At 51.9% G+C, this 16,262-nt stretch overlaps 1 protein-coding gene across 4 annotated transcripts in view; it reads right to left on the reverse strand.

Moving 5' to 3' along the window:
* The window catches only part of CAMSAP3 (calmodulin regulated spectrin associated protein family member 3), a 35,794-nt gene extending 30,222 nt beyond the window's left edge, over positions 1-5,572 (reverse strand). For all 4 annotated transcript variants that reach the window (XM_054012601.1, XM_054012599.1, XM_054012600.1 and 1 more), the window contains exon 1: positions 5,303-5,572. In XM_054012601.1, the coding sequence (XP_053868576.1) occupies positions 5,303-5,450 (148 nt within the window). In that variant the 5' untranslated portion in view covers positions 5,451-5,572. The remainder of the gene's footprint in view (positions 1-5,302) is intronic.
* Between the last annotated feature and the right edge of the window lie 10,690 nt (positions 5,573-16,262).

The raw sequence follows: 16,262 nt of genomic DNA on the forward strand, positions 1-16,262 counted from the left end.
CCCCCCGTAAACTGTGCCGACAGCTAGTTACTCACACCATTAAAAACGTACACCTTCCCTCCACCCTCAGTGTGTCTAGCTTCAACTTCCACTCTTTGGATTGGGTTAGACCTTTGTCTGCAAGGCTGAAGAGCCCAGTATTAAATAGTTTTGCCCATGCAGATTCTTGTAGACTGTAATCAAATCACCCCTTCACCTTCTCTTTGTTAAGCTGAATGGAGTGACAGACTCAAGGGCAGCTTTCTAATCCTTTAATCATTCTCGTGGCTCTTCTCGGACCCCTCTCCAATTTACAAACATCCATCTTGAATTGTGGGCACCAGAGCTGGACACAGGATTCCAGTGCCAAACGGAGGTAAAAATAACCTCTCAACTCCTCCTCAAGATTCCCATTTATGCATCCCAGGATCGCATTAGCCTTTTTGGCCACAGCATCACACTGGGGGCTCATGTTCAGCAGATAATTCACCACAACCCCCAGTCACTGGTTCCCAGAGCCCCTATCCTGTAAGTCTGGCCTATGCTCTTTGTCCCTAGATGCCTACGTTTACATTTCACCAGTTTAAAAGGCGGATATTTCTGTGCGCCCAGTTTACCAAGCAATCCAGAATCGCTCTGAATCAGTGACCTGTCTTCACTGACGAGTAGCAGCCCTGGGATGAGGGAGTCAGGGGCTACCTCTCCCGCACCACGGCCCTTCTCCAGGTTGGGCAAGGCAGAGACAACAAAGGGTCAGCAGACCCCAGCCATAGATACCATGCTGGGGTAGCCACAGGGGCAGTGGGAGCTTTCCTCCACTGGCCTCTGTCCCTTTGCACTGAGAAGGTACTCAGAAGTCCCTGTTCCCACCCCCAAAGGAGCTAGACAATGTGGAGGAGGGGGATGTGGGTTACAGAGATACTCACCTCCATTGTCAGTGCCCCAAATGGACTGGCTCATGCCATAGTCTCCCTGCGCCCCGCCCCCATCACCCCCGTCCCTCCAGCAGGTGCGAGAGCCTCCCTCAGCACAGCTCTCTAGAGCGGCTCAGCAGGAACCACCCCCGCAGACAGTGTGCGTGTGTGTGTGTGTGGGGTGTGTGTGTGTGTGGACAACAGGCATCAAGGGATGCAGCTCGATTAGGCAGTCCAAGGGTCAGTGTGATTGGGGCAGACTGGCTCTGGGGTGGGACATGCGCACATACCCAGGCACCCTCCCCTGGCAATCCCAGCCTGCCCAGATCGCAGCTGAAACTGGCTTGCTTCCCTTCCCAGCCTTCCCACCACAGGAATCCAGCAGCCAGGAGTCCCCGCCCCTGCCCAAATCACCAGGTTTGAACATGGCGTTGGAGCAGCTGGGCCAGGATCCTGTCAGGACTCGTCTGGTGCTGGTGCTGCTGCCTGTGTTGACAGCAACATGCCAACAACTTGTGTTCCAGGCCTGGTCCCTGCAGGCCCCGCTGTCCCCCAGGGGGGCTGTGCTAGCACAGGCCACACTCCTGCCCCAGCAGGGGAGTTCCAGGATGCAGAAAGGGTCTTGCAACGCCTGTGACATTTCTGAACAGCCGCCTCGGCGCAGCCGGAGAGTTTGCAGGTGCTGATGGGAATCTCTGTAGTTCTAACAGGCAGGAACCCTTGTAGGGGCTACCACTGGAGCCTGGCCCATTGAGCCATGCTTAATTGAAAGAGTGGTGAGAACAGTTTTGGCCTTTGGGGCCCAGTGGCTCCAGCTCCGCACTGGGAGTCAGGATTGCAGGGTTCAATTTGCAGCTCTGCTATTGACCTGCTGTGCAGCTGCCCTCTGTGCCTCAGTTTCCCCTCCACATTTTACTTACTGGGAGCTCTTTGGTGCACAGACTGTCTCTTATTAGGGATCCATGCGGTCCTGGGCCCAACGGGACCCCTTAATTGCAGCTGGGGGAGCCCACGCAGTAGCCAGCACAACAGCTCTCCCCACACCCCCAGGCAGAACCTGCAGGCACTCCCGTCATAGAGCCCAACAGTGGCTACCAGGGCCTTGCGTACCCACCACCCAGCACCACTGGTTACACCCAGTCCCGGTCTGTAGCGCTGATGGGACCTGACTCACTCCACAGCCAGCCCAAAACCCATCCAGGCCTCAGCGCTGTCTGCATTCCAGCGCTGGAGCACGCAGAGCGGGCGCCGTGCGTGTGTTCCCAGCTCAGGTCGGCAGGGCTGCCGGCAGGTGTCGGCATTGCCAGGGCTGAAGAGAAGCTGCTTTCCCAGCAGGGCCCTGGACTCTGAACCTGGCACTGCCCCACCAGGGCCACCCTGGCCTGGGTCCAAAGCAGATGACGCAGCCTCCCTGCTTGGGCTGTTTGTGTGTGACACAGAAGGGCAGGGACGGGGGAACCTGTTCTCAGCTGGGCCCCCTCCCTCGCTCCACGTACAGCACTAGGCTGGCAAACTCTGCACCCTGCCCTGACCCTACTGTCATCAACTCTATCCCTGTAACACCCAGCTGGGGCAGAACCTGCCTTCACTTCCTCTGAACTGCCGAGCCTCACCCCAGAGCCAGCTGCATTCTAGAAGCCAGTGAGTAACTCCCGCACAGAGCGGGCCACAGGCCTCTAGCTCTTCGTTGTCCCATGGCCTTGGCAGCGCTCACTCCTGACAGGGAAGGGCCCACGCAGAGCACCAGCCCTTAGTCCACAAGCATTCGCCTTGGCTGCAGTTCTGCCTTCAAGCCCTCCCACATTACTTCCAGGTCAGCAGTCTCAGCCAAACGGCTCCCCTCCCCCCAGGCTGGCTGCTAGTAAGTGGGGCTTCCCTCCCTCATCACCAGGCTGTGCCTACGACACAGGGCTCTTAGCACCCACCCCAACGGGGATGCACTGCCCCACTACCGGCTCCTTCTGCCACGCCTCCCATTCCCAGCCACACAGCACTAGGAGGGGAAAGGAATTCCCCCACCAGCCAGCATGTGGAGGGTGTTTGGGGGCCCCCCACCCCATCCTGTGTGAAACAGCTGCTCCCAGCCAGACATCTGGGGAGGATCAGAGGCCAGGCAGAGGCAGGAGAGCCCCACAGCTGGCTGGGAACCGGGGATGTCAGGAGCTCAGGGGAATGGGGCATGGGGAGCAAGGTAGAAGACACTGTTCTGGGGGGCTGAAGGAACAGAGAGCCCCGAATGGGAAGGTTCACTCACTCCTTTCTACCACCACCCAAATTGATCCCCAGGCCTCTTGGAACATCAGGTCAGACTGAGCTTGGTGCGGGACCCTACAGACAGAGAAGGAGGGAGACCATATTGGGCAACTGATCCCAGTCCCATTGTTAGGCCTAGGGCCTCCTCATAGGCCTGGGGGCAGCATGCTGCCCTGCCAAAGGGGCACAGGGGGAGGTGGTGGTGGTGCTGAGTAAGGACAGGGGAAGCCCAAACACTCTGGATCTAGGAGCCCCCCCCCCCCACACACACACACACACACACCCACACCCAGCGCATGAGGCCTAACCCCACTGATGAGACGGGACAATTTGGGTTCTCCATGACGCTCCCACCCAGAGGGGACCCCTCCTCATCCCAGATTCAGTCTCTGGGCCCCACAGGCAATGTCTGCAGTCACTCCTCACTCAGAAGGTCTGGCCAGCCCAGGCTTTGTTGAGCTGCACATCCCAGGGCAGGTGCCAGCACTAGCCAGGTGCCCTGGGCATGGGGACACACCCTGGAAGGCTGGCAAGCCAACTGCCTCCCCGTGGGGCCACATCAGCAGCTAACGCAGGCTAGCAGAAGCCCCATTGCTGGAGGCAGCGGCCCAGAGCAATGAGGACAATTCCCTCCTCCTTTGGGCTTTTCCAGCTCCAGCGTCATCACACAGAGATAAAGGTCTGACAGCGACACCTGCCAAGGCCATCGGACACAGCCAGTATCACAGCCTGGCAGGGCGGGGCACCAGCCAGCTGCCCACGGCCCTGGGCGCGCAGCAGCAGCAAGTAGAGGGTTAAAGCAGTGTGAGCTCACCTAGCCAAGCACACACGTCACCACACAGCTCCCACCACCCAGGCCCTGCCACTGCAACAAAAGGGCCTCGGCGGGAGACAATACAGAGGAGCCCAAGGGCTGAAGACTAAGGCGCTGGGCACAGCAGCCCCCTCTGCCCGTCCAAGATCAGACACAAACAGAGGAACAAACACGGCCCTCAATCAAAACCCTTTGCCCACCAGGTCCTTTCCACCCTGCCGCTCCGGGGAGAGAGACACCTGCCCACTCTGGGCCTCAGGGAGAGCCAGGCAGGGAGAGAAAAATACATGGAGATTAAATCCCAGCCCTTCTACATTCCCCTCTCTCCAATCACAGAGCAGGCCTGGGAACAGATTGCAGACAGGGCTGGGGTGGGGGGGAAGAGACCAGCACACAACCCCCTCCCACCCACTCCCCATCTTCCTGAATATTCAGGCAGCCCTTTCATATGTCACAGCTGCTGAGAGGGAGGGTCCGCACTGCAGGTGACAGACCCACACTTGCCGCCACCCCCCCCCCCCCCCACACACACACACACCACAGCCCTATCTCTGGTGCAGCACACCCCACCAGGGCCAGAAAAAGCCTCTCTGGGCACTGAGATGGAGGGCAAAACCCCCAGCCTATTGTTCGGACTGGGCGTTTACAGAGCCAGCCAGATGCCAGGCCAGACAACAGGAGCTCCCGGAAACAAGGGCCCTGCTAGGAAGAGGCATGGCAGGGTTATGGCGGTGGGGGAGGGGGGAGGGACCCCTATTTGCCCCCAGCTCAGAGCAGGCAGGTGAGTGGAGTTGGGGGAATTCCTCTGTTCCCTTCCCCACTCCCTCCAGCAACAAGAGACCCCATCACCCCCACTGCAGCAGTGAAGTGCTCTCCCACCACAAGAGACTACAGCTCATCTCTCCCCCCATAATCCGGGCTGCCCAGCCTCCCTCTTCCTCCTTCCAGCCTGTGATCGGGGCTCTTCTGGACCATACCTACCTCCACTCCATATAATCCAACCCCCTCTTATCTCCCTATCTTCCTATATCCTGGGCTTCCCCCTCCCAGGCCCCCGGAGCTTTCCGTACCTGCCCCCCAGCCCCGTATAATCCAGATCCCCCTCTTCTTCCCAGGTGCACCCCCCCCGTGTACCTACACTCCCTCTCCAGCACTCCCTCCGGCCCCCCAGCACTTACCCCCTCCAAGCCCCCTATAATGCAAAACCCCCGCCAGATCCCCAGGCCCCTCTAGCGCTACCTACCCCCCAGCCCGGTATAATCCCGACCCCCCCCTTCCTCACCCCTCCCCGGCCCCCCCTCGCGGTACCTCCCTTCGCCCCCCCGCGCCCGGCCTGCGGTACCTGCGCCCCCGTAGCCCTTGGCCAGCGCCCAGGCCAGGCTGGCGGCGCTGCGCGCCCGGGGGAAGTCATACTGATCCAGGGGCTTGATCTCGGGCACCAGGAAGCTTTTCCTCATCGCCGCGGCGGCAGCGGGGGCGGCGGCCACCATGGCCCGGCCCAGCGGCTCAGCAGCCCCGCTCCATGGGGAAGGGGGCCGGCGCCCCGCCCGCTGCTAATGCACAAGCGGCCGGCGGCGAGCGCATCCCCGGCGCGTCTCCTCCTCCGGCCCCAGCCGTGGCGGCTCCCAGGTGGCGAGTCCAGCGCCCGCCCCCCATGTGATCCCGGCGGCTGTCACTCAGCGCAGGGGGCGGGGCTCGCGGCCAGGTAATTGCCCAAGGTGGGGCGGGGGCAAATGCGAGGGGGGCTCCCTCCTTGGAGCTCGTGCAGCCGCCCCCCGCCTGGTGCCAGCACCTGGCCGCACTGGGGCGAAAGGCTGGGAGCCAGCCGGGGGGCTCTGCAAGCTCATCACCCCGCCCCCAGCAATGGGGGGCTCTTGCAGAACCAGCCACTCAGCTCCCCCACACATACAGGGAGATGGACGCACCCGACCCCCATTGCTGCTGTCTGCTCTGCACATGTTGGGAAGAAAAAAGCCACTTCATTCTGCTGGGAAGAGACACAAAGGGGCTGCGGGCGGGGAACAGCTCCAAGGCGCTGCGGCCTCGGGCTGGGCTGGGCTGGGCCCTCGCCTCGGGATGTGTGTGAGAGAGAGAGAGAGATCCCCTTACGCTCCCGCCCCCGTGTGTTTGTGTGTGAGAGAGAGCGATCCCCCTACACTCCTTCCCTGTGAGAGAGAGATCCCCCATGCTCCCCCCATGTGTGTGTAAGAGAGATCCCCCGTGCTCCCCCCATGTGTGTGTAAGAGAGATTCCCCCGTGCTCCCCTTTGTATCTGAGAATGAGAGATCCCATGCACTTCCATAGGCAGTGTTTGTGAAATCCCCCTATGCCCCCATGTTTGTGTGTGTTTCTGTGATTCCCCCTACACTCTCCATCTGTGTGTATATTCCCAATATGTGTGTGTGACCCTCCCCATGTATGTGTGACTGCCCCCCCTCCCCTCGGTTCCCCTGTGTGTCTTAGGGTGACCAGTCAGCAAATGTGAAAAATCTAGATGGGGGGTGGGAGGTAATAGGAGCCTATATAAGAAAAAGACCCAAAAATCGGGACTGTTCCTATAAAATCGTGACATCTAGTCACCCTAGTGTGTCTGTGAGGTACCCCTACACTCTCTCCATCACTGTGGGGCATGGGGGTGTTGTGTCACACTAGTGCACACTCAGCCTGGCCTGCCTGCAGGTCCCGAGGGCCCGTGTGTTACATGAAGCACTCAGACAGTGACTGCAGGGCTGGGGCCTTGCTGAATATGGTGTGGAAATATGCCCCATGCAAAATAGCTGAGCTGGGCTGAGCTGCCCTGCAGGGAGCTGTGTGCCAGCTCCATTCCACACACACGCACCCCGACACATACACCTGGGGAGCAGGACCAGGGATTGAAATCACTGCCGGGACCCCTCCCCTGACTGCCACATTCTACAGCAAGAAGAAAAACTGCACCGTCTTTAAATGCGCCGTCACATAGTAACCAGCACCCCGTGGGGCAGGGCTATACTAACCCAGCACCCCGTGGGGCAGGGCTATACTAACACAGCACCCCATGGGGCAGGGCTATAGAACCCAGCACCCCGTGGGGCAGGACTATAGAACCTAGCAGCCTGTGGGGCAGGGCTATACTAACCCAGCACCCCATGGGGCAGGACTATAGAACCTAGCACCCCGTGGGGCGGGGCTATACTAACACAGCACCCCATGGGGCAGGGCTATAGAACCCAGCACCCCGTGGGGCAGGGCTATACTAACACAGCACCCCGTGGGGCAGGGCTATTTTCCCCATTGCTCAGAGGAGTAAGCTACATAGCAAGGTGCTGCGCAGGGGACTGAGCCTGGCTCTCCAGCATTCAGGGCCAGGCCTTTGCCACATCTTCTCTGCACCGGTGGGGCTTGCAGGTGGGAGCATTCATTTGCCTGGAATTGGGTATCCGGCTCGGCTCCCCACCTGCCAAGCCCAGCGCTTATTTTATTTGTGTCTTCAGGTGTTTATTCCTTCACCCTGTGCCCAGGCTGTGAATTGGTGGCTGAGTGCAGTGCTGCAGGGCAAACACATGGGGTCAAACAAATGAACTCTCTAGTTGGCTAATGAAAAAACGGTCAAGGGGAACGGAAGCATCCGGATGCCCTCTCTCTGCTCTAATTACTGGACCCTCTCCCCTTACAAAGATGGGCTAGAACTCAGGAGTCCCAACTCCCTGCTCTAGCCACCGCTCCCCTCCCAGAGCCAGGGATAGAACCTAGGAGACCTGCAGCCCAGCCCTCTCTGCTCTATCCACTAGATCCCGCTCCTTCCCAGAGCTGGGAATAGAAGCCAGGAATTCTGGTTCTCATTAACCCCATTCTAACACAGTAGACATCACTCCCTTCCCAGAGCTGGGACTAGTCCTGATTCCGAGCTCCCACACGCTAACCACTAGACCGCACTCCCCTCCCAGTCCATGTCGTTATAATCCCTTTCAGGGGCCCAATCCTGCACCCCTGAACCAATGAGAGCCCAAGCAAGCTCTCTGCGGAGGATCCATCATCAAAGCACATGGGGGCCCGGTCTAGCATATACACCTCCCCTGGGAACAGCCTTGTTGTCTGCAGTGGGCAAGCAGCTCGACCTGGGTCATTTGTGGGCACTTACAGGATTGGGCCTGTCACATGCTCCCTTTGCTCCCCTGTGGAAAATAAAATGAAACTGGTGAACTGGGGTGGGGCAGCCCTCAGGGCCCCGAATAAGTGACTGGGAATGGGAAAGCTCCCAAGGCGAGGGCTCAGTTCGCGTCCATGAAGCACCTCCCAGAGCCACCGCCTCCCAGCTGTATTAAAACATATACAGCAGCCTCCAGCAGTGAAAGGCCTGATCTGCTTGCAGGAGCACATACACCAACACCTGTGTGGACACGCTTAATCCAGATTGGTCTAGCCGTCTGAATCAACTTCAGCTAAGCCACTCTAAGGGCCCGTCTACACTTAAAACCCTGCATTGATGCAGCTGTGCCGTGGTAGCTCTTTAATGAAGACATTCCACGCCACCAGAAGAGAGCTCTCCCGTCAGTGTAGTTAATCCACTTCCCCAAGAGGCGGTAGAAGTTTTCCTGACATACAGCTGTCTACACAGAGGGTTAGATTGATGTAACTATGTGGCTTAGGGGGGTGGATTCTTTATCCAACCTGTTCTTAAAAACCTCCAGTGATGGGGATTCACAATCTCCCTTTGAACCCTGTTCCAGAGCTTAATTACTCTTATAGTTAGAAAGTTTTTCCTAATATTGAACCTACATTTTTCTTGTTGCAGATTAAGCCCATTACATCTGTCCTACCTCCAGTGGACATGGAGAACAATTGATCACTGTCCCCTTTATAACAGCCCTTCACATATTTGAAGACTGCTATCAGGTTCCCCCTCACCCTTCTTTTCTTAAGACTAAATATGCCCAGTTTTTGTAACCTTTCCTCATACATCAGGCTTTCTAGACCTTTAATAATTTTTGTTGCTCTCCTCAGGACTGTCTCCAATTTGTCCACGTCATTCCAAAAGTGGGGCACCCAGAACTGGACACAGGACTCCTGCTGGGGCCTCCCCAGTGCCAAGTAGAGTGGGACAATTCCCTCCTATGTCTTATAAGGACATTCCTGTTAATACACCCCAGAATGATATTAGCCTTTTTAACAACTGCATCACGCTGTTGATTCATATTCAGTTTTTGAACCACTATAACCCCCAGATCCTTTGCAGTCGCAAAGCCACCTAGCCAGTTTTCCCCATACTGCAGTTGTGCATTTGATTTTTCCGTTCTAAGTGTAGTACTGTGCACGTGTCTTTATTGAATTTCATCTCGTTGATTTCAGACCAATTATCTAATTTTTCACGGTTGTTTTGAATTCTAATCCCCTCTTCCAAAGTGCTTGCAACCCCTCCCAGCTTGGTGTCATCCACACATTTTTAAGCATACTCCATTATCCAAGTCATTAATGAAAATAGTGACTAGTACCAGACCAAGGACTGACCCCTATGGGACCCCAGTAGACATGTCCTCTCAGTTTGACAGCGAACCATTGATAACTACTCTCTGAGTACAGTCTTTCAACCAGTTGTGCACCCACCTTACAGTAATTTCATCTAGACCATATTTCCTTAGTTTGCGTATGAGAATGTCATGTGGGACTCTGTCAAAAGCCTCACTAAAATCAAGATATATCACATCTACAGCTTTCCCCCTACCACTAGGCCAGAAACCCCATCAAAGAAGGAAATTAGTTTGGTTTGGCATGATTTGCTCTTGACAAATCCATTCTGGCTATCCCTTAACCCTACTATCCTCTAGGTGCTTAAAAACTGATTGTTTAATCATTTGTTCCAGTATCTTTCCAGGTATCGAAATTAGGCTGACTGGTCTATAATTCCTTGGGTCCTCTTGTTCCCCTTTTTAAAGATAGGTGCTATGTTTGCCCTTCTCCAGTCCTCTGGGACCTCACCCGTCCTCCTGGAGTTCTCGAAGATAATTGCTAACGGTTCTAAGATTGCTTCAGCTAGTTCCTGAAGTACCCTAGGATGACTTTCATCAGGGCCTGCCGACTTGAATACATCTAACTTGTCTACATTTTTTACCCTGTTCTTTCCCTATTTGGTTTGTGTTCCTTCCCCCTTGTTGTTAATATCAATTGTGTTGAGTATCTGGTCACCATTAACCATTTTAGTGAAGACTGAAAATAGACATTAAACACCTCAGCCTTCTTGATGTCACCAGTTATTAGCTCTCCTTCCCCACTAGGTAGAGGATTATGCCTTGAGCCTGAGGAACTGAGTAAAGGTGGGTGCCCTAGAGTGTGTGAGTAACAGAGAATTTTGCGCAGGTAACCAATTTGGTGGAGAATGCGGGCAGCCTAGGGTCTTTTGGACTGAACTGGTAGAGTCTAACACAGTAAATAATAGCAGACTACCTGTGCCTTCTGTCAGAAAGGGTCGCTACCTACCTGGCAGATTGACCACCCCAGAGCAACAAGAGAGAAAGGGAATGAAGAAAAGGAACCAGGAGGGGTGGGGGATAGTTGAGGAGCCCACCCTCTTTTCTAAACGGGTAGTGCAGGGGTAGGCACCCTATGGCATGCGTGCCGAAGGCGGCACGCAAGCTGATTTTCAGTGGCACTCACACTGCCCGGGTCCTGGCCACCCGTCCAGGGGGGCTCTGCATTTTAATTGAATTTTAAATTAAGCTTCTTAAACATTTTAAAAACCTTATTTACTTGACATACAACAATAGTTTAGTTCTATATTATAGACTTATAGAAAGAGACCTTCTAAAAACGTTCAAATGTATGACTGGCCCGCGAAACCTTAAATGAGAGTGAATAAATGAAGACTCGGCACACCACTTCTGAAAGGCTGCCGATCCCTGGGGTGGTGGGACAAAGCCTGCGCTCATGGGAAGGGACGGTTCAGTGAGGAAAGCAGGATCATCGGGCCCAGACAAGCAGGCAGGCAACAGATAAAGAGATTGGAAAATAGGTTGGGTGCCCTGAGGGTCATAGTGGCAGGAGTAAGGAAAGGGTAAGCACAGGCATGGGGAATTCAGATCCCTGGGACAATACTGGGAATGGTGATATCTGAGCTGATGAAGGTGTCATTTGGGGAAATAAACAAGTGATTTAAGGAAAGAGAGTGAGACGTTAACTACACAGGGGCTGGAGGGAATTGAACAGTTGAAAAATGTGAAAATGTTAAAGAGGGAAAGTCATGGCTGTAATAAGGGGCAGTCAGAGCCAGGAGAATGAGAAGAGATTCTGGATCCTTTTTGGGGGGGGGAGGCGGGGGGGGGACAAAATAGCAGATAAGAGCTGCAGTAAAAGAATAAGAAAAGAAAAACAGTGCTCCTCTAGAGCAACAGCAGGGGTGAGGTGCACAAAGAAGCAATGTTAGGAACATTGAGCCTTAAGGTGGCTCTGAGTCATCAGACTGTCACTTTGATAAGGGTACATGAAAACTCTGTGAGTACAAAAGAAATAGCGACATCCTATGTAAAACTTGATATGGCTAACCTAACGTTATAGAAGTTAAACTATGGAAGGAATACACCTTGTATGACATGTGCAGTGTAGATCGTAGAAGGGGTAAAAGAAATGCAAACAAAACATGCTACTGAATTAAAATCCTGCACGGGCTCCAAAAAGGAGGCACGATAGGTTGTGTTTCCTTTCTCAGATCGCTGTGGGTTTTGGAAGCAGGAGCTGAAAGTGAAAAGTAATCCGAACTCTGGTGGAAGTTAATTGTGTCCCTTTTAAGACCGAGTCTCTGAGCTGCTTTTTGGATCCAAAAACAAGGCAGAAAGCGTCTGTGTGGATGCAAATGACCTAGCTGATAGTGGAAGGAGAGAACTGCCCATAAATGGCAGCACAAAGGAACTACAAATAATAAATATACCTGGTCAGCAAACAAGCTACTTGTAAGCAAGAAGACTCAGATTATGGCCCTCCAGGAAAGGAAAGTGGGAAAACAAGTCAAGCCTGAGAATAAGAGGGACGGGTTAACCCTAAGTAGAAAAAAAAATTGTTTGTGTATGCACAGTGCTGAAATCTAAGGACAAATACAAAAGAGGTCTGCTGACATGCATGACACTCCTACCTCTTTAATTCACCCAAACCCCATGGATATAATTAAATTAAAGCCTATGCAAAGATTTCAAGAGGATATTGACCACACTGGTCTCAAAGACAAATTGTCTAAATAAAAGGCCTGGTACAAAAGGATACTTATAAACACCCATTTGTAATAGACTTGATGCTAATGTTATTGTTAATATTAACATTGGGATAAATTTAACATTAATGAGTAACCCTGTAACAATGCGTAATGTGTATGATTTTTGGAAAAAGCTTACCGTGTTCTTTCCCTATTTTGGCTTGTGTTCCTTCCCCCTTCTGCTTCTCAGTTATTACCTGTGAATAAACTTAAAGCTTGGCACAGCAGGAAAAACATTATAAACCTGATCTGCTGTATGAGAAGGGAAACTGAGGCACACCTAATGAATTTAATAACTGAACGGTGGGATAATTCACCCTAAACCCTTAAAAGGTAGAAGCCATTGAAACCTGGCCTGCCTATAGAACAAAAACACAGGAAAGTATGGGGGTAATTCCTTTCTTTTCATAGAATCATAGAAGATTAGTGTTGGAAGAGACCTCAGGAGGTCATCTAGTCCAACCCCCTGCTCAAAGCAGGACCAATTCCCAACTAAATCATCCCAGCCAGGGCTTTGTCAAGCCGGGCCTTAAAAACCTCTAAAACCACCACCTCCCTAGGTAACCCATTTCTGTGCTTCACCACCTTCCTAGTGAAATAGTTTTTCCTAATTTCCAACCTGGATCTCCCACACTGCAACTTGAGACCATTGCTCCTTGTTCTGTCATCTGCCATCACTGAGAACAACCTATCTCCATCCTCTTTGGAACCCCCCTTCAGGTAGTTGAAGGCTGCTATCAAATCCCCCGTCATTCTTCTCTTCTGCAGACTAAACAAGCCCAGTTCCCTCAGCCTCTCCTCGTAAGTCATGTGCCCCAGCCCCCTAATCATTTTCATTGCTCTCCGCTGGACTCTCTCCAATTTGTCCACATCCCTTCTGTAGTGGCGGACCCAAAACTGGACACAATACTCCAGATTTGGCCTCACCAGTGCCGAATAAAGGGGAATAATCACTTCTCTCAATCTGCTGGCAATGCTCCTACTAAGGCAGCCCAGTATGCCATTAGCCTTCTTGGCAACAAGGACGCACTGTTGACTCATATCCAGCTTCTCGTCCACTGTAATCCCCAGGTCCTTTTCTGCAGAACTGCCGCTTAGCCAGTCGGTCCCCAGCCTGTAGCGGTGCATGGGATTCTTCCTTCCTAAGTGCAGGACTCTGCACTTGTCCTTGTTGAACCTCATCAGATTTCTTTTAGCCCAATCATCCAATTTGTCTAGGTCACTCTGGACCCTACCCCTACCCTCCAGCGTATCTACATCTCTCCGCAGCTTAGTGTCATCCATGAACTTGCTGAGGGTGCAATCCATCCCATCATCCAGATCATTAATGAGGATGTTGAACAAAACCAGCCCCAGGACCGACCCCTGGGGCACTCCACTTGATACCAGCTGCCAACTAGACATGGAGCCATTGATCACTACTATTGAGCCTGACGATCTAGCCAGCTTTCTATCCACCTTCTAGTCCATTCATCCAATCCATACTTTTTTAACTTGCTGGCAAGAATACTGTGGGAGACGGTATCAAAAGCTTTGCTAAAGTCAAGATATATCACATCCATCACTTTCCCCATATCCAAAGAGCCAGTTCTCATCATAGAAGGCAATCAGGTTGATCAGACATGACTTGCTCTTGGTGAATCCATGTTGACTGTTCCTGATCATCTTCCTCTCCTCCAAGTGCTTCAAAATGGATTCCTTGAGGACCTGCTCCATGATTTTTCCAGGGACCAAGGTGAGGCTGACTGGTCTGTAGTTCCCCAGATTCTCCTTCTTCCCTTTTTTAAAGATGGGGACTATATTTGCCTTTTTCCAATCGTTTGGGACCTCCCCCGATCGCCACGAGTTTTCAAAGATAATGGCTCTGCAATCACATTAGCCAAATCCCTCAGCACCCTTGGATGCAGGGCCAGCTCCAGGCACCAGCATAGCAAGCAGGTGCCTGGGGTGGCCAATGAAGAGGGGGGCGGCACGTTCGGTGGCAATTCGGCGGTGGGGCCGTCACTCCCTCTCGGAGCGAAGGACCTGCCGCTGAATTGCTGCCATAGAATGAAGTGGCGGTAGAGCTGCCGCCAATCACGATCGCAGCTTTTTTTTTTGCTGCTTGGGGCGGCCAAAATGCTAGAGCTGGCCCTGCTTGGATGCATCAGATCCGGACCCATGGACTTGTGCATGTCCAGTTTTTCTAAATAATCCTTAACCTGTTCTTTCACCACTGAGGGCTGCTCACCTCCTCCCTATACTGTGCCGTCCAGGGCAGCAGTCTGGGAGCTGACCTTGTCTGTGAAGATCAAGGCAAAAAAAGGATTGAGTACTTCAGCTTTTTCCACATCATCTGTCTCTAGAGGTTGCCTCCCCCATTCAGTAAGGGTTCCACACTTTGCCTGCAATCAGCAAGGAAATTTGGAAAAGAAAGGAGTATTTTAAGCAATAGTCTGTCACCCTCCTCCCCAAAGTGGTAGAAAAATGTTCTTTTTGTCTTTCAGAACTTCAGGACAAGCTGGTACCAGCTGAAGAGCAACCCAGAATTCCAGGGATCTACTTTTGCAATGAAGATTATGTTTTGTGTTTTATGTTTTGTGTTGTTTGTCTTGTTGTTAGCATTGTTGTGTATTGTGTTTAAAAAAAGGATACTGCATTAGGCAGAAAAGGATTAATAAGTATTTTAACTGTATTTACAGAAAACAATGTTGCAGAAAAGCGGAGGTCAAGGAACGCCAGGCTGTTAACAGGGAAACATCCACAGGTGGCAAAGGCACATTTAAAGGCAGAATATGCATGGCACACAGGGTTTATCTGTGAGAATGGAAGGATGGACGTAAAAAAATTTGAAGTGCAAAGTGAAATTACCAAGGGAAAGAAGGGTATGTGAAAACATTGTTTACTGAAAAAAAATCAGTAATAATTGGCAAGTCTTAATCAACTTCCAGTATGTAAGGCCAGCTGAGTGCCCCTGGGTGTTGTATAAAATTAAATGTAAGGAAAGGAAGGCCATTACAACACCTTCCCTGATTACTATAAGGGGCAGTACAATAAAGGCCTAGTGACGGTATAGCTGCCCTAACAGTATCTTAATATGAACTACTGAAGGTTATTGGATTTGCCTGGCAGCCAGGAGGGTGGGTAGCCTAAAAAAGGCTCTCAAGGAGTGTATTGAAAACTGCTTTGGGTGAAACTGGATTAGGAGTTGGAGTACTGGATGCTACTAACAGAGCGGTAACGGCAAACAAACTAAATTGTTACAGGTTACAGCTGAAATACAAGACTCGGGAAAGTCCATCAGTGTCAAAGCCCTTGTCAAAATTAGGAATGGGGCAACAATTATTTTCTAAAATACTGCCAGACTGGCAACAGCAAGGTGAAAAGTATTTGTTACTTTTAGTAGGGACTATGGAATCAATATGAGAAAATGTGTCTTCAGCATTAGCCTGTACACAGGCCCAGGAAATAAATCAGCAATTGGTCATTCAAATATTCCGGGAAGGCATGCAAGGAAATTTGCCTTTGGAAATAAAAAAGTTGTTGGAAAATGTTACAGAAGGGGAGAGACAATGAATGGCATGGTGGAAATTGATAAATTTTACCCTAAATAAAGATCAAATGGTTCTACAAGCATACGTAGTAACTATACACCCCAGTCTCACTACTGGTATATATCCAGTGGTACCTGTGGCACTCCTGTTCTTTTTGCAGATACAGACTAACACAGCTGCTACTCTGAAACCTGTGGGAATCCAGTTAACAAAAACTTTGGTTATGTATTCCACTGATCATCATTCCTGGGCATATAAAAAAAACCAACAGTGGAAAACCACTGACATGTTTCAGTGTGTAGCCCATGAAAATTTGGGATATGTGGATGAGGATCAAAATTTACAAGAAAGAGGTGACTGTTTCTATGTTAAAGACAAAGGAACCCAAAGATGTACGTTTAATGTATTCACTAAACAAAAGTCAGCTGTTGTCTCTGCAGGAAGGAGATGTGTTTGTGGTAGACGTCATTGTCCAATGGTAGTAGTAGACGATAAGCAATTGTATTTTATGACTTATTTAGTTAATAGATGTTTTTGCAATATTACAAAGATTA

The sequence above is a fragment of the Malaclemys terrapin genome, chromosome 23 (assembly GCF_027887155.1).
Source record: "Malaclemys terrapin pileata isolate rMalTer1 chromosome 23, rMalTer1.hap1, whole genome shotgun sequence".
Lineage (NCBI taxonomy): Eukaryota > Metazoa > Chordata > Testudines > Emydidae > Malaclemys > Malaclemys terrapin.